Below are 19663 nucleotides of genomic sequence, written 5' to 3'. Positions count from 1 at the left end.
TAATATGTACATGTACGTAAAACAGCTTGCCGAATTTAAGTTTGCAAATTTTCTCTATAACCCATGAAGCCTTCAGTACGTATTGATGATTAAAATTATTATTTTACAATACAGTAGTTATTTGTAAAAAAAAAAACGTTTATACAGTACTTTTATTTGTTAAACAAATGCTTGGGCCTGTAAAAAAGTTTTGTTCTTTGGTTTCAATGCATTGTAGATTATTTCATTGTATAATAATTGTAAAAAAAAATAAAGGTTACTACTTCACGGATTTCGCCTATCACGGGTTCTTTTTGGAACGTAACCCCCGCGAAAAACGAGGGTTCACTGTATATATATATATATATATATATATATATATATATATATATATATATATATATATATATATATATATATATATATTCTAAAAGAAGTTGAGCCGCATTAAAGAAAGGTAAATATTAAATGATATTTTTGTAAAGCCGATATACATGTGCCGATTTTGCACTTTGGTTCCCACCCAATGCCATTATGATAATGATGATAATGATAGCAGTAGTAGTAATAATAATAATAATAATGATAATGATGATAATAATAATAATGATAATGATAATAATAATGATAATGATAATAATAATAATAATAATAATGATAATAATAACAATAATAATAATGATAATAATAATAACAGTAATAATGATAATAACAATGATAATAATAATAATACCAATAATAATAATGATAACAGAAAATGATATATAAATGTATTTGCAATAAGTTTGATACAATTAAATAAATGTATTTGCAATAATTCTGATGTAATTAAATAACTTACAAGTGAATCCTTGACCATAATGAGCACAAGTTGATTTCTCTCTCTTTTTTCTCCGTTTAATATTCTTAATCCAAAATGTCGACCATCTTGGAAATCTACTTGTCGATAGTTTTGACTCCAGTGCTGTTTTATAAACAGTATTTTTATCAAAAGTAATAATGATGATGATGATGATGATAATAATAATCATCATCATCATAATCATAATAATAATCATCATCATAATCATAATAATAATCATCATAATCATAATAATAATCATCATCATCATAATCATAATAATAATCATCATAATAATAATCATAATAATAATCATCATCATAATAATAATCATAATAATAATCATAATAATAATAACAATAATAATAACAATAATAATAATAATAATAATAATAATAATAATAATAATAATAATAATAATAATTATTATTATAATAATAATAATAATAATATTGATAATAATAATAATAACAATAATATTAATAATAATATCCACGTCATTCTAAAAACGTATTCGAACACAAAGTCCAGAGATTCTTTAGGCAATTTTCGGATAGCCTTCATCCTCTAAATCCGCTAATAATCAATGTTATTCTCATTTAAATCATCATGATCTGTGAGCTGATAGGACAAGGTACTGCAGAGTGAGCTCGCTGTGACGCTGAGCCAATCCTGGTGGATGTAACGAAGGATAGACTCATAACTTATATAACGAAGGATAGGTGTCACGAGGCATGGACTGGAGGGTCACTCTTTTCGCCAGGGGAAGGTGGGGTATCCGCTCCAGGGCGAACGTGATGGGCTTATTTTCGGAAATCTTCGGTGCTGAGCGTGAGGTAGAAAACTTTTCGGCGCAAGGTTTTGGCAATGCCCTGATTGACAATGGCGCGGCATTTCGGCGAAGAAGCAGAGGCTACTGCAACTCTGGCAGCGCGAAAGACGTCTATTCATTATTTGCAGTTTTCCTTCTTCGACACGTTCGGCCACATTGTCTAGACAACAAAACGTCCTTTCACATTTTAAATCCAATATTGCATACTGAAAACATTCCCATACACAGTGAATCAGGTATTGTGAGATGCAGTTCTGTACCTGACTGGCGCAGTCAAGGCGCAGGCAAAACTGGGCACATTTCGCACAAAATATTTCAGGAGAAAAATCGGCACAAGACCAATGTCAAATTCACCCTGGTCTGTGTTGAGGGGCGTGCGTCAGCTCTGTGCGCATTTACTTATGCTGTGGGGAAATTTCTTTATTAATTATCCTTCCAGCATATATATAATTAGGTTGCATTTGACAGCTATTCAGTTTGATGAGTTCCTATTGCCATGCATGTCATAATTTAGATTTTTAATCCATCACTGTGGACGATCCCAATGGCTGACTTTTTGTCACTGATCTAGACTCGAGATCAACTGGAAGGTTGATGATAATGTCTTCTTGTCCTTCAAAATCTACAGGTTGATGGCACCTGATGTTGGAGCCCAGTGATCGAAAAGCAGCTTACCTGTCTAAGTGCAGCAAAAAAACCCATGTGCTATGTTGCCATCAGATCTTTACTCTCCGTCGATCATGAATATTAATACCTACGTTGATAACAGTGGAAATGTTCTGTTCAGAGGACGTGCAGTGGCAAGGGACGTCTCAGATCAACAGGCCCGTATTATGTCGTCCAATTCCCTTGGTTTTAGCATTGGGCCCACACTTTTTGAGAGGGACGTGGGTCTAAATTTTCTCTTTTACCTTCAGAGAATTGAGAAACAAACTGATCTCCGCTCTCTCTCTCTCTCTCTCTCTCTCTCTCTCTCTCTCTCTCTCTCTCTCTCTCTCTCTCTCTCTCTCTCTCTCTCTCTCTCTCTCTCTCTCTCTCTCTCTCTCTCTCTCTCTCTCTCGCACACACACACACACACACACATTCAGTGTGTGTGTGTGTGTGTGTGTGTGTGTGTGTGTGTGTGTGTGTGCGTGCGTGCGTGCGTGCGTGCGTGCGTGCGTGTGCCATCAGCGAGAATATTAATGCAAAATTGAATATACCGAAAATGTTCAGACAAGTTACATGATAGTCCGTACAGTGCGTGGCGGGAGTGAACTGTGAGTGGACACCAACACCCGAAATGTTTTGCAGATACCAGAAGTTCTGTGGTGAGCGATTAAAGCCCCTTTTGCCTCGGATTTAAGGGCAAAAATCCTATATACCCGACTGACCCCACCTCGGCCGTGTTGTGGCCTGATACCACGATGACCTCGGTTAGGAGAAGCCCACCTCACACGAGGGTCAGTCCTCTCCTGATCTCGTATGGGAACGGACGCACTGGAGCTGGGCGAAGAAACAAGAGGAATTAGTGTGTGCAGAAAAGGGAATTAAAATTGTTTCTCCATTAGATACGAACTTGCTAGGTTGCGCTCAAGAGGAAAATACCTGCGTGAGTGGTAAGTGTGCAGAACAAAAGGAAATTCTGAAAAAAATATGTATACCTACTTATATGTCTGCACACGTGTGTCTCACTCATTTCATTAAATCTAGTTTGTGCATTGTTTTTTTTCTACCATATATATATATACATACATACATACATACATATATATATATATATATATATATATATATATATGTTTGTGTGTGTGTGTGTGTGTGTGTGTGTGTGTGTGTGTGTGTGTGTGTGTGTGTGTGTGTGTGTGTGTGTGTGTGTGTGTGTGTGTGTGTGTGTGTGTGTGTGTGTGTGTGTGCACATATATGCATGTATTCATATTTATTTATACACCCATACAACACACACTCAATCATGCACACACATACACCCGTAAAACGTTAAAAAAAAAACATAAGCTCCTGTTCGATGAATTCACTCTCACAAATCCTATATCCCCCCCTAAAATATTGTCAGTGTGTGAAACTCCTCCCGCTAATCAAAAAGAAAAAAATATATAACGTAACAGAGATATAAACGACATAAAAGCATATCCCAGGAGAGGTCCCTCGCCTCCGAGAAGAACCACCGGCCAAGTTCGGCAATGTTTAGTTCGCCTCGAGTCGTCTGGCTGTAAATGTCGAATGGTCGTTTAGTGGCTCGTGATTGCTTGTTAGGGTGATTAAGACCTAACCAGCCATGGCCGTCACGGAGGAGGAGTTAGCCAAGCTCAGGGTGGTCGACCTGAAGGCCAAACTATCCGAGCTTGGGCTGCCCACTCAAGGTAATACATGCTGAGGTGGACTTGTTGACAGTGTTGGAGGAAACGGGACAGCCTCTCGGAAATAAACGTTTGTTGTGTTTATACTGTGGCGTTTTTACTGTGATGGAGTAGATGTTATTTAAGAGATATCTTGGGTTTGGTGTGAGTTGTCAGAGGTAAATGCTCGAGGAATTAGGGTTTAGTTACCTTGTTAGAATGAGAATTTTTTAGACTTGAGGACAGACAGGGAACATCCCGAGTTGTTATAAATCTGCAACGTTTTTAGCCTAAACTAGGTGTATAATGATTCCACGGGACAGTCGACCTTATAAGAGGCTGTCCTTACCCCATTACCAATTCCATGTAAACCTGCCTTGCATTGAAGACTACAGTCGTGCTCTCATTGACGTCATGCAGGTTAATTTGACCAATGCCAGTTGACAGTGGCAATTACCAACAACCCCCCCCCCCACACACACACACAAAGATAGACCTCTGTGTTGATTTATCATATAAAGAGGTAGTCCTATCTCTCAATTTACTAGTAATATGAAGGGGGGTAATTAATGGATAGCGACAATTTTGTTATCAATGGATTCCTCTCACTCCCTAATATCCATATGTATAGAAACTATTGTGCAGAAACGCCTCTTTAGCGACAATCTTGGCTTTCATAACGGGAGAGCATGAAAGGTACCAGGGAAATTGCGCGGTAAAATATGAATAATATATAACACATTGTCCATATTCATGGCAAGAGAGAGTGTTCGACTGACATGTGGGAACGCCCAGTGGTGAGTCTGTCTGAAACTCACACTTACTTTCATGATTTCATTGATTCTTGGCATTGTTTCTTCCGCGAATGAATCTTTGAGGAGTACGAGTACCATTTCTCCATCGACGAACTTAATTTGATAGTCCCATTAGTAGGGGAGGGCATGAAGTATATCAGGGAAATTATGGGGTAAAACCAGCTTAAATAAGAATAATGATCAAAAATGCATAGTACTACTACAAAAAGATGCTTAAAATTGGCCAATGAAACTTTACAGACATAACTGCCATCCTTGAAATTCTATGGACTGACGCGGCAAAATAAAAAAAAAATTAAAAAAAATGTATTGACCAATAATACAGCCTGATATACCAATTTAAGTTGCCGTGACTAGGCGACTGTCTGAGGGGAGGGTTGATGGGGGGCAGAGACTCCCTGGGACACTTTCTCCTCACCTTGGTGTGTACAGCAAGATAGAGCTGCATTCACACCGTAAAATGATAAACCAAATACCTTTATATCTGGAAAAGTAAAACTTTCATTTGCTTCTTTCTACTGTCTGGATTGCTTTGATTTTAAACTTTTTTCGGCATTTGGAGCTCTTGATGGGACCAGATATTGAACTGGGATAGTTACTGAAGTCTGTTTGTTCTTCGTTGTCACTGTATAGTCTTAAGAATAATCCAGGATCAACACAAAACTGGAAACGCAACATTTCTCAGCGGCGTTCTACCCCAAGATGACCGGCTTGGAACTGTCAAACCAGGCGGCTGGCAAAGGAAAGTGTGAAACGCACGATGCGCACATAATTCTAAATATGGGTATAGATAAATCTTAAAAATACATAAGTGAAGTATAATAACATTAATAAAAGACTTTAAAAGCATAGATGTGTATCAGCAGACACTGATAATTAGCCAAATATTGTTTTGACAAGCACATGGTAACCCATGAACAACTATGGATATCGTAGTAATGAGTTAAGCGATCAGTGTTGTGTTATTCTTGGCAAAGTAAACAAGATGCAGGGCTTAGAATCTGAGCGGTGATAACGAGGAATATTTTTGTCATTTAGCAGTGACTATTAGGCTGCTGCTGCTTAAACTATGATGTATCCTACTCTATTTCTCCCGCTTTACAAGATAGCAGTGTCCATATCCCTGTATCACCTGGCGTCAGTCTCGTTAGCTTTTACCGAGGATTCTTTTTCTTGGGTGGGCTTGGGGAATGGTAGCCCCCCATGGGGGAGCTACCACCCCTTTATTGTCTATAGCAATAAGGCACTAAGATAAGTGATTCTGTGTATATTTATATTTTACCCTGCAATTTCACTGGTACCTTTCATGCCCTCCCTTGTAATCAGGGCCAAGAATATGGAGTTTCTATATGATTAGATCGTAGAGAGTGAAAGAATTCAACTGTAGAAATTGTTGTGATTCATTAGGCAGAACTTTTCTGTAAAATTACCTGCTTGGGGATTACTTAATATTATTAACCCAATGCTGACAGGTAAAAATGTTTGGCAAGTGGACTTAATAACAGGATTGTTGGCATGCATAGACAGTTTCCCCTGTTTGCGCTTGGCTCATTCGTTAGTTTGTAAGCAACATTTGGCACCTAAAAGCTTTTATTTTGCTGTAATTTATAAAAATATAATTTTGAAGGTGGTTTACCTTCATTATAGGTGCCATTGCCTAAAATCTTTACCATATAAATGAAGCTGCTACTATTGGAGAAATCATACCCCGCCCGACAAACCAATGGCACGGGAATGGGCATGGTACATTGTCATCCGTTTTTCGGTCCACAATAGCTACGGCATGTATGTACATGCCAACCGTCTGCTAGTGGTTAACATTAAAACTTGTCATGAAATGCTGTTTATAAATACGATGACAGTTTTTGCCAGTTACTAACGTAGTAATGGTATGAAAATAAATGTGTTTTAGATCTGTGTACTATATTTATTATTTATTTATTTATTTATTTATTCATTCATTCTCTCTACTGTACAAGACGATTAGTAAACTTCAACTTTTCCATAATTAACAGTAAGCTTGCAATATTGCTGCTAAAAGTAATAGAAATGATAGTACCATTTTAGTCTCTTTCTTATTTTATGTTTAGATTAAAAACTCTTTGATGGTCTAATAAAGTTTGTACTGTTATTGTCGTTGTTATTATTATTATTATTATTATTATTATTATTATTATTATTATTATTATTATTATTATTATTGTTTTTATTGTTGTTATCAGTATCAGTGTTACTGTTATCTTTATTACTATAATTGTTATTATGATTATTAGTAACTATGAAAGTTGTAATCAATTATAATTATAATGATAATTATTATTAACATTGTATTATTATTAGTATTTGTTTTAATAGTATTATGAGTATTAATACAAGTTTTAGTGTTATTGTTATTATTGGTAGTAGTAGGAAGTAGTAGTTGTAGTAGTAGTCGTAGTCGTAGTCGTAGTAAGAGGGAGAAAGGAGGGGGGAAAGGAAGGAACAAAAGTATAATGAGAGGGAAAAAAGGAGGGAAGGGGAAAGAATATGGAGAAGGAATAAAGGAGGGAAGGGAAAAGAGTATGGAGAGAGAAAAAAGGAGGGAAGGGAAAAGAATATGGAGAGGGAAAAAAAGAGGGAAGAGGAAAGAATATGGAGAGGGAAAAAAGGAGGGAAGGGGAAAGAATATGGAGAGGGAAAAAAAAGGAAGGAAGGGGAAAGAATATGGAGAGGGAAAAAAAAGGAGGGAAGGGGAAAGAATATGGAGAGGGAAAAAAGGAAGGAAGGGGAAAGAATATGGAGAGGGAAAAAAGGAAGGAAGGGAAAGGATATGGAGAAGGAAAAAAAGGAAGGAAGGGGAAAGTATATGGAGAGGGAAAAAAAGGAAGGAAGGGAAAGAATATGGAGAGGGAAGAAAAGGAAGGAAGGGGAAAGAGTATGGAGAGGGACAAAAAGAAGGGAAGGGGGAAGAATATAGAGAGGGAAAAAAAAGAGGGAAGGGGAAAGAATATAGAGAGGGAAAAAAGGAGGGAGGAAGGGGAAAGAAAAAAGAGGGAAGAAGTTTGGAATGAAGGAAGCTAAGAAGGAATGGGAGTAGTATTTGTAGTGCAGTAATAATGGCAATTATGGTAATGATATTGTTGTTATTATTATTATTATTATTATTACTATTATTATTATAATATTATTATTAATATAATTGCATCATTATTGTTGTTTTTGTTTTAAAATGTAATGGTAATAGTAATAATTATTGTTATTCTTTTTATTTTATGCTCTTTTAATCAACTATTACTGTATCAGTTATTATTGCAACAGAAGATGGACATTGTAAGATGAGATATTTTTTCATCATCAGCGTTTCTTCCATCCTTTCAGGTCTAAAGAGTGAGCTTGTGGAACGACTTTATCAACACCTGCTTGCCCAGGAAGAGGCTGCCAATATGGAAGAGGACAAAGGTAGTGTAGTTTGTATTATATTCTGTAAGGTAGCCTAATGTGAGTAGGATGGCATTGTACTCGTGTTTTGTGAAATGTTTGAACACATTTGTTTTTATTGATGCTATTATCACTGTTTTGATTTATAGCTAGAAGTTGCATTATGGTTAGAAATACATGAATAAAATCACGTGTTTTCAATTTAGATGGGGAAATGGATGAGGGAGGCCAAGAGGGAGACCACGCAGACCAGCTGGGGCAAGCAGAGAACAGAGAACTGGAGGAGCAGCAGCAGGAGGAGGACATGGTGGTGGAGGAAGAGGAGGAGGAAGAGGGGCATGAGATACACCAGCAGGAGCAACAGCAGGAGCTAAAGCAGCAAGCTCAGCCACCGCAGCAAGAGCAAGGGGAACCACCTCAGGATCAGAATGAACTCCTTAGGAAGGCAAGGGAACAAGAAGAGGTGAGGTGATTTTGTTGTTGTTTATTTTTCAAGTGTATTATACTTATTATCTGGTTTATGGTTTATTATAGTAATCAAGAATTGATGAGATTATAGGTTAGTCAGATGAAATACATTTTTATAATTAATAAAGCTTTCTTAGTAGAAAATAGATTTTTGTGGGGGGGGGAAACCAGAAAACATTGGATTGGTATATCCTGTTCTATATTCTGCAATTTTTGGTAGATGTTAGCCCGTCAGAGACAGTTGGAGGAAGAACGACTGATGCAGCAGAAGGTCAGGGAGCAACAGCGGCTTTTAGAACAGCAGCAGCAACAGAAACAGCAGGAAGACCTGTACCGTCTTCAAGAAGCAGCTCTGAAGGAAAAGCAGAGGGAAGAACACGAGAAACAAGTGCAGCTGCTAAGGCTGCAGAGGGAGGCTCTGAAACAGAAGGAAGAAGAACATAAAGTAAGGGATTTTATGATTGTCTTCTATGCTAGTTGAGGATGACTTTAGACATTGTATCTGTTATTTATTTCTGACAAGAAACTGCAGTATAGGCCTGAAAGTTTACGGTTTCTTTTAGTTATTAGTTATAAATCAGTGATGAAAAGGTTGACATGTAGTTTAAACTTTGATTATCAATAGTTTTATGGAAAATGATGAGTATGCATAAGACATTTATTGGTATATACTTTTCATTAAATTTCCATTGGTTGAGGTATGTTTTGTTTTATAGATACCAGCTGCACCAGCAGGTGCTCCAGGCATTACGGCCCCAATCCCACGGGCATCTGCACCTGCACCTGTAACTCCAGTACCACCAGGGGTTGGCACAGTTCCAGTTCTGGGGCCTCCTGGTGTTAAGGCTTCAGTGGTTGTGCCACCACCTGCAACATCATTCACCCCACATCCTCAAGGACCAATCAATGTTGGCGGTCCTGCTGGATTCACAGGCCCAGCCCCCATCCCAAGTGCTGGTCTCTTGGGCCCTGCACCAGGGTCTGTGCCCAAGTCCACACCCTCACCACAGCAGCCACCTCTCAGGCCTCCACTTCTTCAAACAGCTACAACTCGAGCACCAACCTCCATTGCAGCACAGCGTCCGCCTATGCCTATGGCAAACACTTCACCCAGACCTCCGGTATTTTCTTAATTTGAAATATATGTAAAATATTTTCCACATTGGATCTAAAATATTAGAGATTTTAGATCTTTTAAGGTTGCACTACAAATGCATACCTTATATGGGATTGTTCCTGACAAAGTCTACATTGCTCCAGTCTTTTGAGTATAGAAAGATAACCATTTGAGGGAATCTAAATTATATTTTTTATGTATTTACTTTTTGTAAGTTGTAGAGTACATAATTGCACTTTTTTCATATATTTTTACCCCCGTCTTTAGTGGGTTAATAAAAGTTCCTCATTGGATTTCTCTTACTGCTCACAGGGTGCAGGGCTGTTAGGTGCTGCTCCTCCTACTATGGGGCCCCCTGGTGAAAACCAAGACAAGAACGAGAAGCCGCCTCCACTTATGTCCCTGCATGTAACAGCTCCCAAAGAAGAGACTCCTCGTGAGGTGAAGCTACCACAGGCCTTGGAGCAGGCCCTGGCCTTCAAGACAGAACGTGCCAAGCAGGTAAGAAAAACAGATCTTTCTGTGAAGGATGGCAGTATGTGGGAACTTAAGCTGTCATACATTTTACATTTGATGCTTTTTAATTAACTACAATATTTTCAGATTCAGTTATGGGGAGTTTATATAAAGTGACTGAGGCCTAATACACAGGCTTAGTTTTTTCTGGTTTTCTTCAAATGCCTATTAAGATGGTTTCATACTATGCACTGTACCTGTTCAATGTGGGTAACCTGTGGCTCGCATGAGGACCAAAATCCTGGCATTAGCCTTACTTTACTTGAATGTCGACTCCTGGATTTGTATCTTGTAGGCTCAGCCTTCATGAACTGTAATATTAAGCATTGTCTCCTGGCCTCCTTTTTCCAGTGCTATTATCTCTTATTCTGCATATATTTTCCAAGGTTTATATGTGATTTGTTATGCTGTATGAAGATGGTGATAGACTGTTTTCATTGTGCAGACTTCACATTAGCTCTCCAGTTTGTCTACACCTCTGTGTAGTAACAATAACAATAAGGAACAGTGTCTTAGTTTTTTTCCATAATAGTAAATTTTCAGTAACACACTGTGCATTGGTCAAGACTGTGTCTTCACTCGTCCCTCTGCTCTTTTAGACTTGTCTCACAGACAGTACATTCCACCCTTGTTTACCATTGGAGATAATGCAAGAGCCCCCTTGTTAAAGGTCCATTAAGTCTAATCTCCCTCAAAGAGCTATGTGCACTCAGAAAAATATCCCCATTACTAGCCATTCAGTAACAATATATCATGACAGCCAAATATTTTTCATGGTGTGATATATACATCATCCAGATTAAATGGGTTAAAGTAGGTTGTATAGAGTTAAATCCATAATTTTGCTTAGTTTGCACTTTATGGCTTGGCACCAAGATCTTAGGGAAGTAGAAAGTCTTTGAAAATGTGACCAAGGAATTACTTGTGCTGTTTTAACCCATTTATGATGGGTGCTATGCTACCATGTCATGCTGAAAAATCCCAGACTGGACAATGCCTAATCACATCATGAGGCTACATCCCATTCACCAGCATTACAGTTAGCATGCTGGACAGTGAGCCAAACTTTACCCAAAATTTTACCTATTATGAATTGGTTAAATGTGTAGCCCAGAATCTTGGTCTGATCAATGTTTGTTAACTCCTTCAATCACATCCTGAAAAAATCTGGCTTGAGGGCTGGGCGACATGAATGTGCTGCTAGGGGAAACCCGGCTGTGGGCTGGGGTGACGTGAGCTTACCATCATGAGCATTTGGGCTGAAGGCTGGGGTGCCTTGAAAGACTCCCCATGAGTACACAAACTTCTTGGAGGGTGATTAGACTCATTGGGCATTTAGAAAAGGCCTTTTGTATTATTTTCTATTGATAAACAAGTGTGGAATTTAGTGTCCATGAAGCCATGACTCGAAGAGCAACAGCTCCAGGGAAGATACCATTTCCATGTTTAGCATTCTATTCCTAGCTGCTGTGACCATCAACACAGATTGTATTACAGAAAATTAAATGTTATGAAAAAATAAAATTTATCATAAAATATAATTTATCAATAAAAAATATTCTAGCTGTATAGATCCTCTGTGGCACAAGATCAGTAGGGATATTAGTCAGAAGGAAATGGTCATAACTCTTCATCTGGGAGGAATTCCATTTGTAAATGATACTTGCGGAAAGCCTCAAATTCAGGTGGAAAGGCAAAAATTGATGGAAATAGTGTTAGTGTGATAGGACCTTTATAGACTACCAAGAAAGATGATATGGAATCTGTTAGCACCTTGATAAAACAAATCAAGTGAAAACTAGGCACATTGAAAATTGGCCAAAAAAGTAAAAATGTTTATGCATAAAAATAGAACATTGCAAAGGGGAGGCATAGTCATGTCACTGCACGTGTGTTTGTGTGCGTCTGGCCTACAAACTATGCATCCATCACAGCAGTTGCTCATATAAGTCTAGGGCCTTTATTTTGGGCCATGTGATTGCTATGAAGCAACCAGAACCAACGGGTAAATAATGGAAAAGTTCAGTGTATGAAAATGAACTTTCTAGTTTTAGTTCTTTGAGAAAAGTCATGAGAGAAAATTACTGCTTAGGAATCTTCTTAATGGAGATTTCTACAACATGTGTAGTGGATCTCATATCTAGTCTGGGACGATGGGAGTGGGAGTAAGTTTGTATATGTTGGGTTTGGTGATGGCTTATTTTAATTTCCTTCTTTTTTCATCTAGCTCAAGCTTTTGTTGTTTTGAAGATCATCCTGTTGATATCATTGATTATATACACAGCATTTCCTGTTTAAGAAAGGCTTCTTATAAAAGCAGAAGCATTTATCCAAAACTTGTTTTGTATGAAGCCTTCTTCTAAGTACAAGGAAGAAACCAAAGAAAAATAGAATAGAAATTATTTGAGCATTCTTTTCCAGGTGGGTGTGAATCCAGAAGATGTGGAGAAGGTTGAGAGAGAAGGACTGGCTGGCATGGATGAGCTGGAGAGCCTTCCACCTCAGCCACGTCCCCCTGTGCCTGTGGCCAAAACTCAGCCCTCCTTTATTCCAACTGGGTATGAAGAGGAAGACGACGAAGCCCCAGAGGAACCCAATCAGAAGAGCAAGCAGGAGAAGAGCAAGAAAAAGAAAAAGAAGAAGAGGAAGGGACGTCATCGCTTCCAGGAGGAGTTGGACAGGCAAAGGAATGAGAGGTTGAAGAAGGACAAAAGCGATGCAGAAGATCCAAACATTGAGATTGAATATGTGCAGGATACTATTGACCTAGATATCACTGATCCTAACTACAGACATTTTGCCAAAATATTTGAGGCTTTCCGTATTGCAGAACCAGAGCCAAAGGTGGAAGAAGAGAAAGTGGTTCCCAAGACAGAAATTCCACTAGTGGATCCAAAGAAACTTGGTTCAAAGGTTCCAGGGATTCCCTTGGATGATGACGATGATGATGATGATGACATAAAAAAAGAGGAGGATGATAAGCCAAAGTTATCCAAAAGAAAAATGAAACTGCTTAAGCGGATGAGCATTGCAGAACTAAAGCAGACAGTGAGTCGTCCAGATGTAGTTGAAATGCATGATGTCACAGCAAAGGACCCAAAGTTACTGGTGCACCTAAAAGCCACAAGAAATACTGTACCTGTCCCACGACACTGGTGTTTCAAGCGCAAGTACCTCCAAGGTAAGCGTGGTATTGAAAAGCCTCCTTTCGAGCTGCCAGACTTCATCAAACGTACAGGAATTATGGAGATGAGAGCAGCCTTACAGGAGAAAGAGGATCAAAAGACACTCAAGGCAAAGATGCGAGACAAGGTCAGGCCCAAGATGGGTAAGATTGACATTGATTATCAGAAGCTCCATGATGCTTTCTTCAAGTGGCAGACCAAACCCAAGATGACAATACATGGAGACCTTTACTATGAGGGCAAAGAATTTGAAACAAAGATGAAAGATAAGAAACCTGGAGAAATGAGTGATGATCTGAGGATAGCCCTGGGTATGCCTGTGGGTGCTAATGCACACAAAGTCCCGCCTCCATGGCTCATTGCCATGCAGCGTTATGGTCCACCTCCATCATATCCAAACCTAAAAATACCTGGCCTCAATTCACCTATACCTGAAGGCTGTAGTTTTGGTTACCATGCAGGTGGCTGGGGTAAACCTCCTGTAGATAATATGGGTAAACCTATATATGGTGATGTCTTTGGTACCCAGAGCAAAGATTTTGACTCACCGCTAACAGAAGAGGAGGTAGAAAGGACTATGTGGGGAGAACTAGAAAGTGAGAGTGAAGAGGAGTCAGAAGAAGAGAGTGAGGAGGAATCTGATGAGGATGTCAGTGGGTTAGTAACTCCTGGAGAAACTGGTCTAGTCACTCCTTCAGGCATTAGCTCATTACCAGCTGGCTTGGAGACCCCAGACATGATTGAATTGAGAAAGAAACGCATGGAAACAGAAATGGAAGGTGGCGACACTCCAGCACTATACACTATCCTCCCAGAGAAGCGCACAGAGACCATGGGACGTGCAATGATGGGCTCAACACACACCTATGACTTGGGAGCTGCAGGTGTAGGTGGGGCAGCAGCTCGTTCAGCACCACAGGGAGTCGAGGTGGCGCTTGATCCCTCAGAATTAGATTTGGTGGACACCGATGCCATGGCTGCACGTTATGAAGCTACTCTCAGGGAACAGCAGAAGGGGGAAGAAGAAGACTTCTCAGATATGGTGGCTGAACATGCGGCAAAGCAGCGGAATAAGAGAAGGAAGCAGCAACAAGACCAAGCTAAGCCAGCCAAGAAGTACAAGGACTTTAAGTTCTAAGATGGATTCAGAGACATTTCTGTGGCTCTTGAAAATATTGTTGTTAATACGAGAAAATTAGTTGAGAATATGACTGTTTTGTATGTAGAATGATTGCCAGATCTTTTTTTTTCCATTCTTCCATTGTAAAGTTGACTTTTTGCTGGAGCCACACAAGTAATAAATTGTTTAAATATTATTTTATCTTTATTTCAGACAAGAAAATTAAGAATAAAATTTTTATTGGGTTCTAAAGCCTTTCAAATTTTCCTTTTGTTCAAACTTTGGGATAATAGAACAAACTGTGATAATAGATAATTAAAAGCTTCATGAATAAATCTCTGATTTATTTAAAAGCAAAAAACAAAGACAAAAAGAAGTCCTTTTAATGGAATCTTCTTGGATAACAACATATAACAGAGTAAGTTTATTGTATATTAAAATATATACATTTTGAAAAGCTACTTCCCAAAATCCATTTCACTGAACTTAATCTAAAATAAATATCACAACCTATTCTTCCAGTAAGGCACTTGCACAGAAAAACTAGATTTCTGTTACCTGGCATGATAGTCTTTGGTATAAATAATCTGAATCTTAATATGTACCAAACTTGTTACATCGACTTACTCTTGCAAATCAAATGTCAAGACAAACACACAAATTTAACCTCAAGCCGCTGGGGATGGCATATTTGTAAATGCCATGCCCACTGTGTTTAATTTAGTTGATATTTTTGCAAATAGATGGCACCACAAGTACTAAGACACCAATAAGCCAATTATGAGTACTACCTGTCTCAACTGTTTCCTTGATTTTTGACATTATTTTCTGTTAACAATTAATAAATTATGATGTCTATAGTAAAAAATAACTATCAATATTGATAGTGTTAGGAAAAAAATATCAAACTCAAGGAAAGGTGAAATTAGGTAAGGTTACAAGGTCTGCTAATTGCCTCCTCTGTGGCTAAGCACTTGCACAACCATCTATCTGTAGAGACACTCCACACAACAATATTACAGTGAACACCACATTTTCCCAGAGGCATTGGGTTAAGGTAAAGTTGTAGAAAATGTGCTCATTTCCACAAAAACAAAACCTATTCCATTCAGTACAAGGATGATTTTTCATTTTCCAATTGATTAGTCCATGATCTCTTCACCCAACATTTCCTCCTCAATAGCTTCTCTTAGCTTGTGCAAGTTGGGTTTCCTTTCCTGCAAAGGCAAGATAATGAAAATAAATGGTGTTTCTCCCATATTATGGAAAATTGCAATTAAATATATTACAGATCAAATCATATGGATATATATTAATTTTTCTACAGAAGGAAAACATGATTTCATTTTTGAGTATGATGCATTCCAAGTAGGAAAACTGTTCACTTATGTCAAGTTGTATCAAGGTGTTCTTGCCTATACTTACTTTTTTCCTTCCCTTTGCAAGGTGTGTCAGATTAACCACAGGGACGATTGAGGGACGTCCATGGGCACACTGGAAGGGCAGTGCACAAGAGGACAGGGACTTCACTAGATTTTTACACTCATCATAACTTAATTCATCTCCAAACTTGATAGCTCCTGAAGTCCATTCAAAGATAAAAGAAACAGGTTATGCTTACGTTTACGGTATCTTCAGCTCTATCTTGGAAAATCATAAAATCAATGACATATATCTGCATTACTTTTTAAAATCGACAAACACAAATACTGAGAAAAAATAAAGAAAATTATAAAATTTCAAGGAAATACCTAAATAAATCATAAAGAAAAGAAAAGAAAAATTCCAGATTGTATTGTTCCAGTATTGTTCATGTTCACAGACAGGAATGATCTCCTTTGACAGAACCGGTGACATATTGTGCTTGAGACAAATGGCAAATACCATCAATTATGGAGGTTTCTATAGGTATAACTCACTAGAAAAGCAGAACATCAGAATCAAACTGTATTGGATCAGGTGCGGCTGGAAAAAGAGTTGATTTCTCTATTTTATTTTTGAAAATCTGGAAAAACAAGTGGCAGATTCGTAAACAAAGAAAAAAAGAAAAGAAAAAGAAGAAGAAGAAGAAGAAGAAGGAGAGAGAGAGAGAGAGAGAGAGAGAGAGAGAGAGAGAGAGAGAGAGAGAGAGAGAGAGAGAGAGAGAGAGTGTGTGTGTGTGTGTGTGTGTGTGTGTGTGTGTGTGTGTGTGTGTGTGTGTGTGTGTGTGTGTGTGTGTGTGTGTGTGTGTGTGTGTGTGTGTGTGTGTGTGTGTGTGTGTGTGTGTGTGTTTGAGTTTCCTAATGGGCTCAACCTACCTCTACAAGCTTGGCTGCAAAGGACATTCATTAAGGGTTTTGGCATTGTTGAGACAATACCACCGGTCTGGTGCAGGGTGTAACAGACATCTCGCACAATGCTCTCAATAATGGCTGTCGCTGACTGGCAGCGACGCTGACGAAGCTCATGTCGTTCCCGTGCAACCAGAATACTTGGTATAGATTGGAAATTCACCTGTGATGCACTGACCTATGTCGAAAGTTAGAAAACAAACATATATGAGGCAGATGTTCAGGTAACAAAACTGATTGCACAAATGTACGCAGTGATGCACTTTTCCACATATTAAAAATATCATATAAAATGCAATTTCAGAAGAATTTTTTCTGGTTCAAGCAAAAAAAAGAAGTTAAATGAAGTTGATAAAATAATAACCATTACAAATACCTGTGTGAAATGAAGACCCCACAGTATGAATGTTTTTGCATATGCCATCATCAGTCTAACTTCACTCTCCGGCAGGGTCATTTCCAGGGGTGGTGTAATCATACAAGTGCGAATCACACGCTCTCCATTTTCTAGGGTTTCGTAGTTCTCTTCAGTGAGGGTCTCGAGACGCACTCTCTCATGGACTGCATGTTGGTCAAAAAGTACTATTATTTCACTCACTTTGTGTAGAGTTGGATCAGAAGAAGTGTAAGTAATTTCACAGGCTATGAACTTCTTGTCCAGCTGGCCTAATACCTGCAAGAATATGATGCAATTAACACTTATACTTATAAGTACAGAACACATGCTTTTTCTATTACTTCCTACCATTCTTCTATTCTATGGAAAGTAAACTTTTGATTCTTTTAGATACCTTAAAAATATTGTTTAGGCTACATAGAACATGCATTTTCTAAAGAACCATTTAAAAGCCAGCAGCCATCTTGAGAATAAGAATGAAAGAATGATAAAGAGTAATGACAATATATATCTACTTCCAAGAAGCCTCTTTCTCATCCCAGCATATCAATATTGCAAATATCTTACCCTGCAGGTCTGAAGCATCTCCTGAGAGAACTTGTATGGATGGACAATGTTATATATCTTTACAGATGAGTCCTTATTCACTCCTCGTTCACTGCCTGCCTGAACTTTTGAACTCAAAATATCTGCATCCATGGCAAATGTTGGTGGCTCCCATTCTTGACAGATTTGGGCCACTTCTGATGAATCTTCCTCTAAACTGCCTAAATTTGATGGTTTCTCAGACCACTTAATGGAATCATCATCCATTTCTGAGTCCTGCAGGATAGACTGTATGGCTTCCTTCATTCCTGGAGAAATTAGTGACTCACATTCTTCTCCTTCTTTGCTGACTGCCTCTTGCCTATACTGGTCCTGCTGTGTATCTCTGCTATCATAAGCACAGCCTGATATCTTAATCTCTGATTTTTCCATTTCTTTCTTCTGCATTTCCCTTCTCTTTTTCCATGACATGAAAGCACTATATCCATGTGTGAGGACAAAATCTTGCTTCTGGCGGCTTCCTTCGGCTTCGGGTTCTTCAGACAAAGGGATCTTGAGAACTGGGGCCCCTTGTGGCTGGCTGCTCGTCCATTCTGGCATTTCCTTAACAACTGGAGCTTCATAAGATGTGTTTCCTGTTTGGAGGTTTATGTAAACTTTCCTTCCACTTTCATCATTTGCTTCCTTCCACAAATTCCTGAGATAATTACTTTCTGACTGCTTTGGATTGTGCTCTATTATGCAGTCAGCTTTAGAACTGTGTGTCGTGTCACAACTACTGTTATCCTGTAAATGTACTGGATTATTTTTTCTTGTTGCCTTTTTGTTTACAATTTCACTGTTAAAAACCTTATCCTCTGAATTCTGAGGATTATCATTGCTAAACTCTATACCACTTGAGCTCCTAATTGGAACATCTAATTCTACTAAATCATCTTTCTCTTTTCCAGGTGTTTTTTCGAATAAGTTTTCCGACTCTAAATTAGAACTATTTTGCTCCAACAGCTTGGGTGATGTTTCTTGATTTATTGTATGACACACTCCTCCCTGATCCGTAGGTGCTTCTGATGGATTTTTACCATCAATATGTATCATTTTGCCATGGAAAACTATGTTATAAGAAGGAAATTTGCTTTTTGTACTTTCTGGTTTCTCTGTCATGCATGAAGTGTCACTGCTAAGACTTGGAACACTGGAGCCAAAAAGAGTTTTAGCATTACAAGTATCACCAAGTGATGATGCACACTGAGAAATTGAAGGAGAATCTCCAGTGCTAGGTATGGTGAGCTCTGAGAAATGAATAGATGCAGATAGGGGATTCTGTGAGCCTGGGTTATCTGATGAATTGTGAGGTGGTGATTGGATATATCTATTGTGACTTTTCATCTCCATTTGACTGTAATCATCACTACTTTTGATAGCTGCAACTGCTGCTCTAAAGCTTCCATTAGATATAGGACTTTCTGTAATATCATTTTCAGTACTGCTAATTTGTGATGTTGATTCACAAAGCCTGAAGTTTACTTCAGAATTTGGATAATTGTCCTTAGAAGGTGGTAAGGCGTTTATTGAGTTGCAAATAGTTTGATTCTCTCCTACATACTCCATATAAACATCCTTATCATTTTCTGAATGACACAATTTTAACTGTTTAACATTCTTTGGTGCATCAGGTACCTCTAGGTCATTACCTTTTAAATTACATTTGTCTGTAGAGTCCACAGGATCATCATCAATAAAAGCAGACAGAAGTCTACTACCTTC

The 19663-nt window shown here is 38.3% G+C and overlaps 2 protein-coding genes across 5 annotated transcripts in view; one reads left to right on the top strand and one right to left on the bottom strand.

Annotated features, from left to right (window-relative positions):
- The first annotated feature begins 3089 nt into the window (after window positions 1-3089).
- Sf3b2 (splicing factor 3b subunit 2) lies at window positions 3090-14878 on the top strand. 4 transcript variants are annotated; one of them, XM_070141721.1, is made up of 7 exons: window positions 3090-3250; window positions 8161-8241; window positions 8427-8683; window positions 8909-9133; window positions 9405-9809; window positions 10118-10306; window positions 12743-14878. In XM_070141721.1, the coding sequence occupies exons 2-7, from the start codon at window positions 8226-8228 to the stop codon at window positions 14642-14644; spliced, it is 2994 nt and encodes a 997-aa protein (XP_069997822.1). In that variant the 5' UTR covers window positions 3090-3250; window positions 8161-8225; the 3' UTR covers window positions 14645-14878. The 4 variants fall into 4 exon arrangements, with proteins under 4 accessions (XP_069997822.1, XP_027236274.1, XP_027236275.1 ...); XM_027380473.2 differs by lacking the exon at window positions 3090-3250 and adding an exon at window positions 3808-4012; XM_027380474.2 differs by lacking the exon at window positions 3090-3250 and adding an exon at window positions 3959-4079.
- An 80-nt stretch (window positions 14879-14958) lies between these two features.
- LOC113827587 (DNA mismatch repair protein Mlh3) overlaps window positions 14959-19663 on the bottom strand; it is an 11200-nt gene continuing 6495 nt past the window's right edge. The window contains exons 4-8 of the mRNA XM_070141719.1: window positions 17921-19663; window positions 17333-17629; window positions 16924-17134; window positions 16052-16206; window positions 14959-15843 (exon numbers count right to left, since the gene is read on the bottom strand). The exon at window positions 17921-19663 is cut by the window's right edge and continues 2659 nt beyond it. Of these exons, the coding sequence (XP_069997820.1) occupies window positions 15769-15843; window positions 16052-16206; window positions 16924-17134; window positions 17333-17629; window positions 17921-19663 (2481 nt within the window). The 3' untranslated portion in view covers window positions 14959-15768. The remainder of the gene's footprint in view (window positions 15844-16051; window positions 16207-16923; window positions 17135-17332; window positions 17630-17920) is intronic.

The sequence above is a fragment of the Penaeus vannamei genome, chromosome 28, assembly GCF_042767895.1.
Source record: "Penaeus vannamei isolate JL-2024 chromosome 28, ASM4276789v1, whole genome shotgun sequence".
NCBI lineage: Eukaryota > Metazoa > Arthropoda > Malacostraca > Decapoda > Penaeidae > Penaeus > Penaeus vannamei.
The sequence above is the reverse complement of the archived record's forward strand: the minus strand, read 5'-3'. Positions and strand labels throughout refer to the sequence as shown.

What these genes read in the sequence shown, in the direction of transcription:
- Sf3b2 (XM_027380473.2), top strand. Translation starts at nt 3,928, where the DNA reads ATGGCCGTCACGGAGGAGGAGTTAGCCAAGCTCAGGGTGGTCGACCTG. An exon ending in GCTTGGGCTGCCCACTCAAG is followed by an intron (nt 4,013 to 8,160) that starts GTAATACATGCT and finishes CCATCCTTTCAG; the next exon opens with GTCTAAAGAGTGAGCTTGTG. An exon ending in ACACTTCACCCAGACCTCCG is followed by an intron (nt 9,810 to 10,117) that starts GTATTTTCTTAA and finishes TACTGCTCACAG; the next exon opens with GGTGCAGGGCTGTTAGGTGC.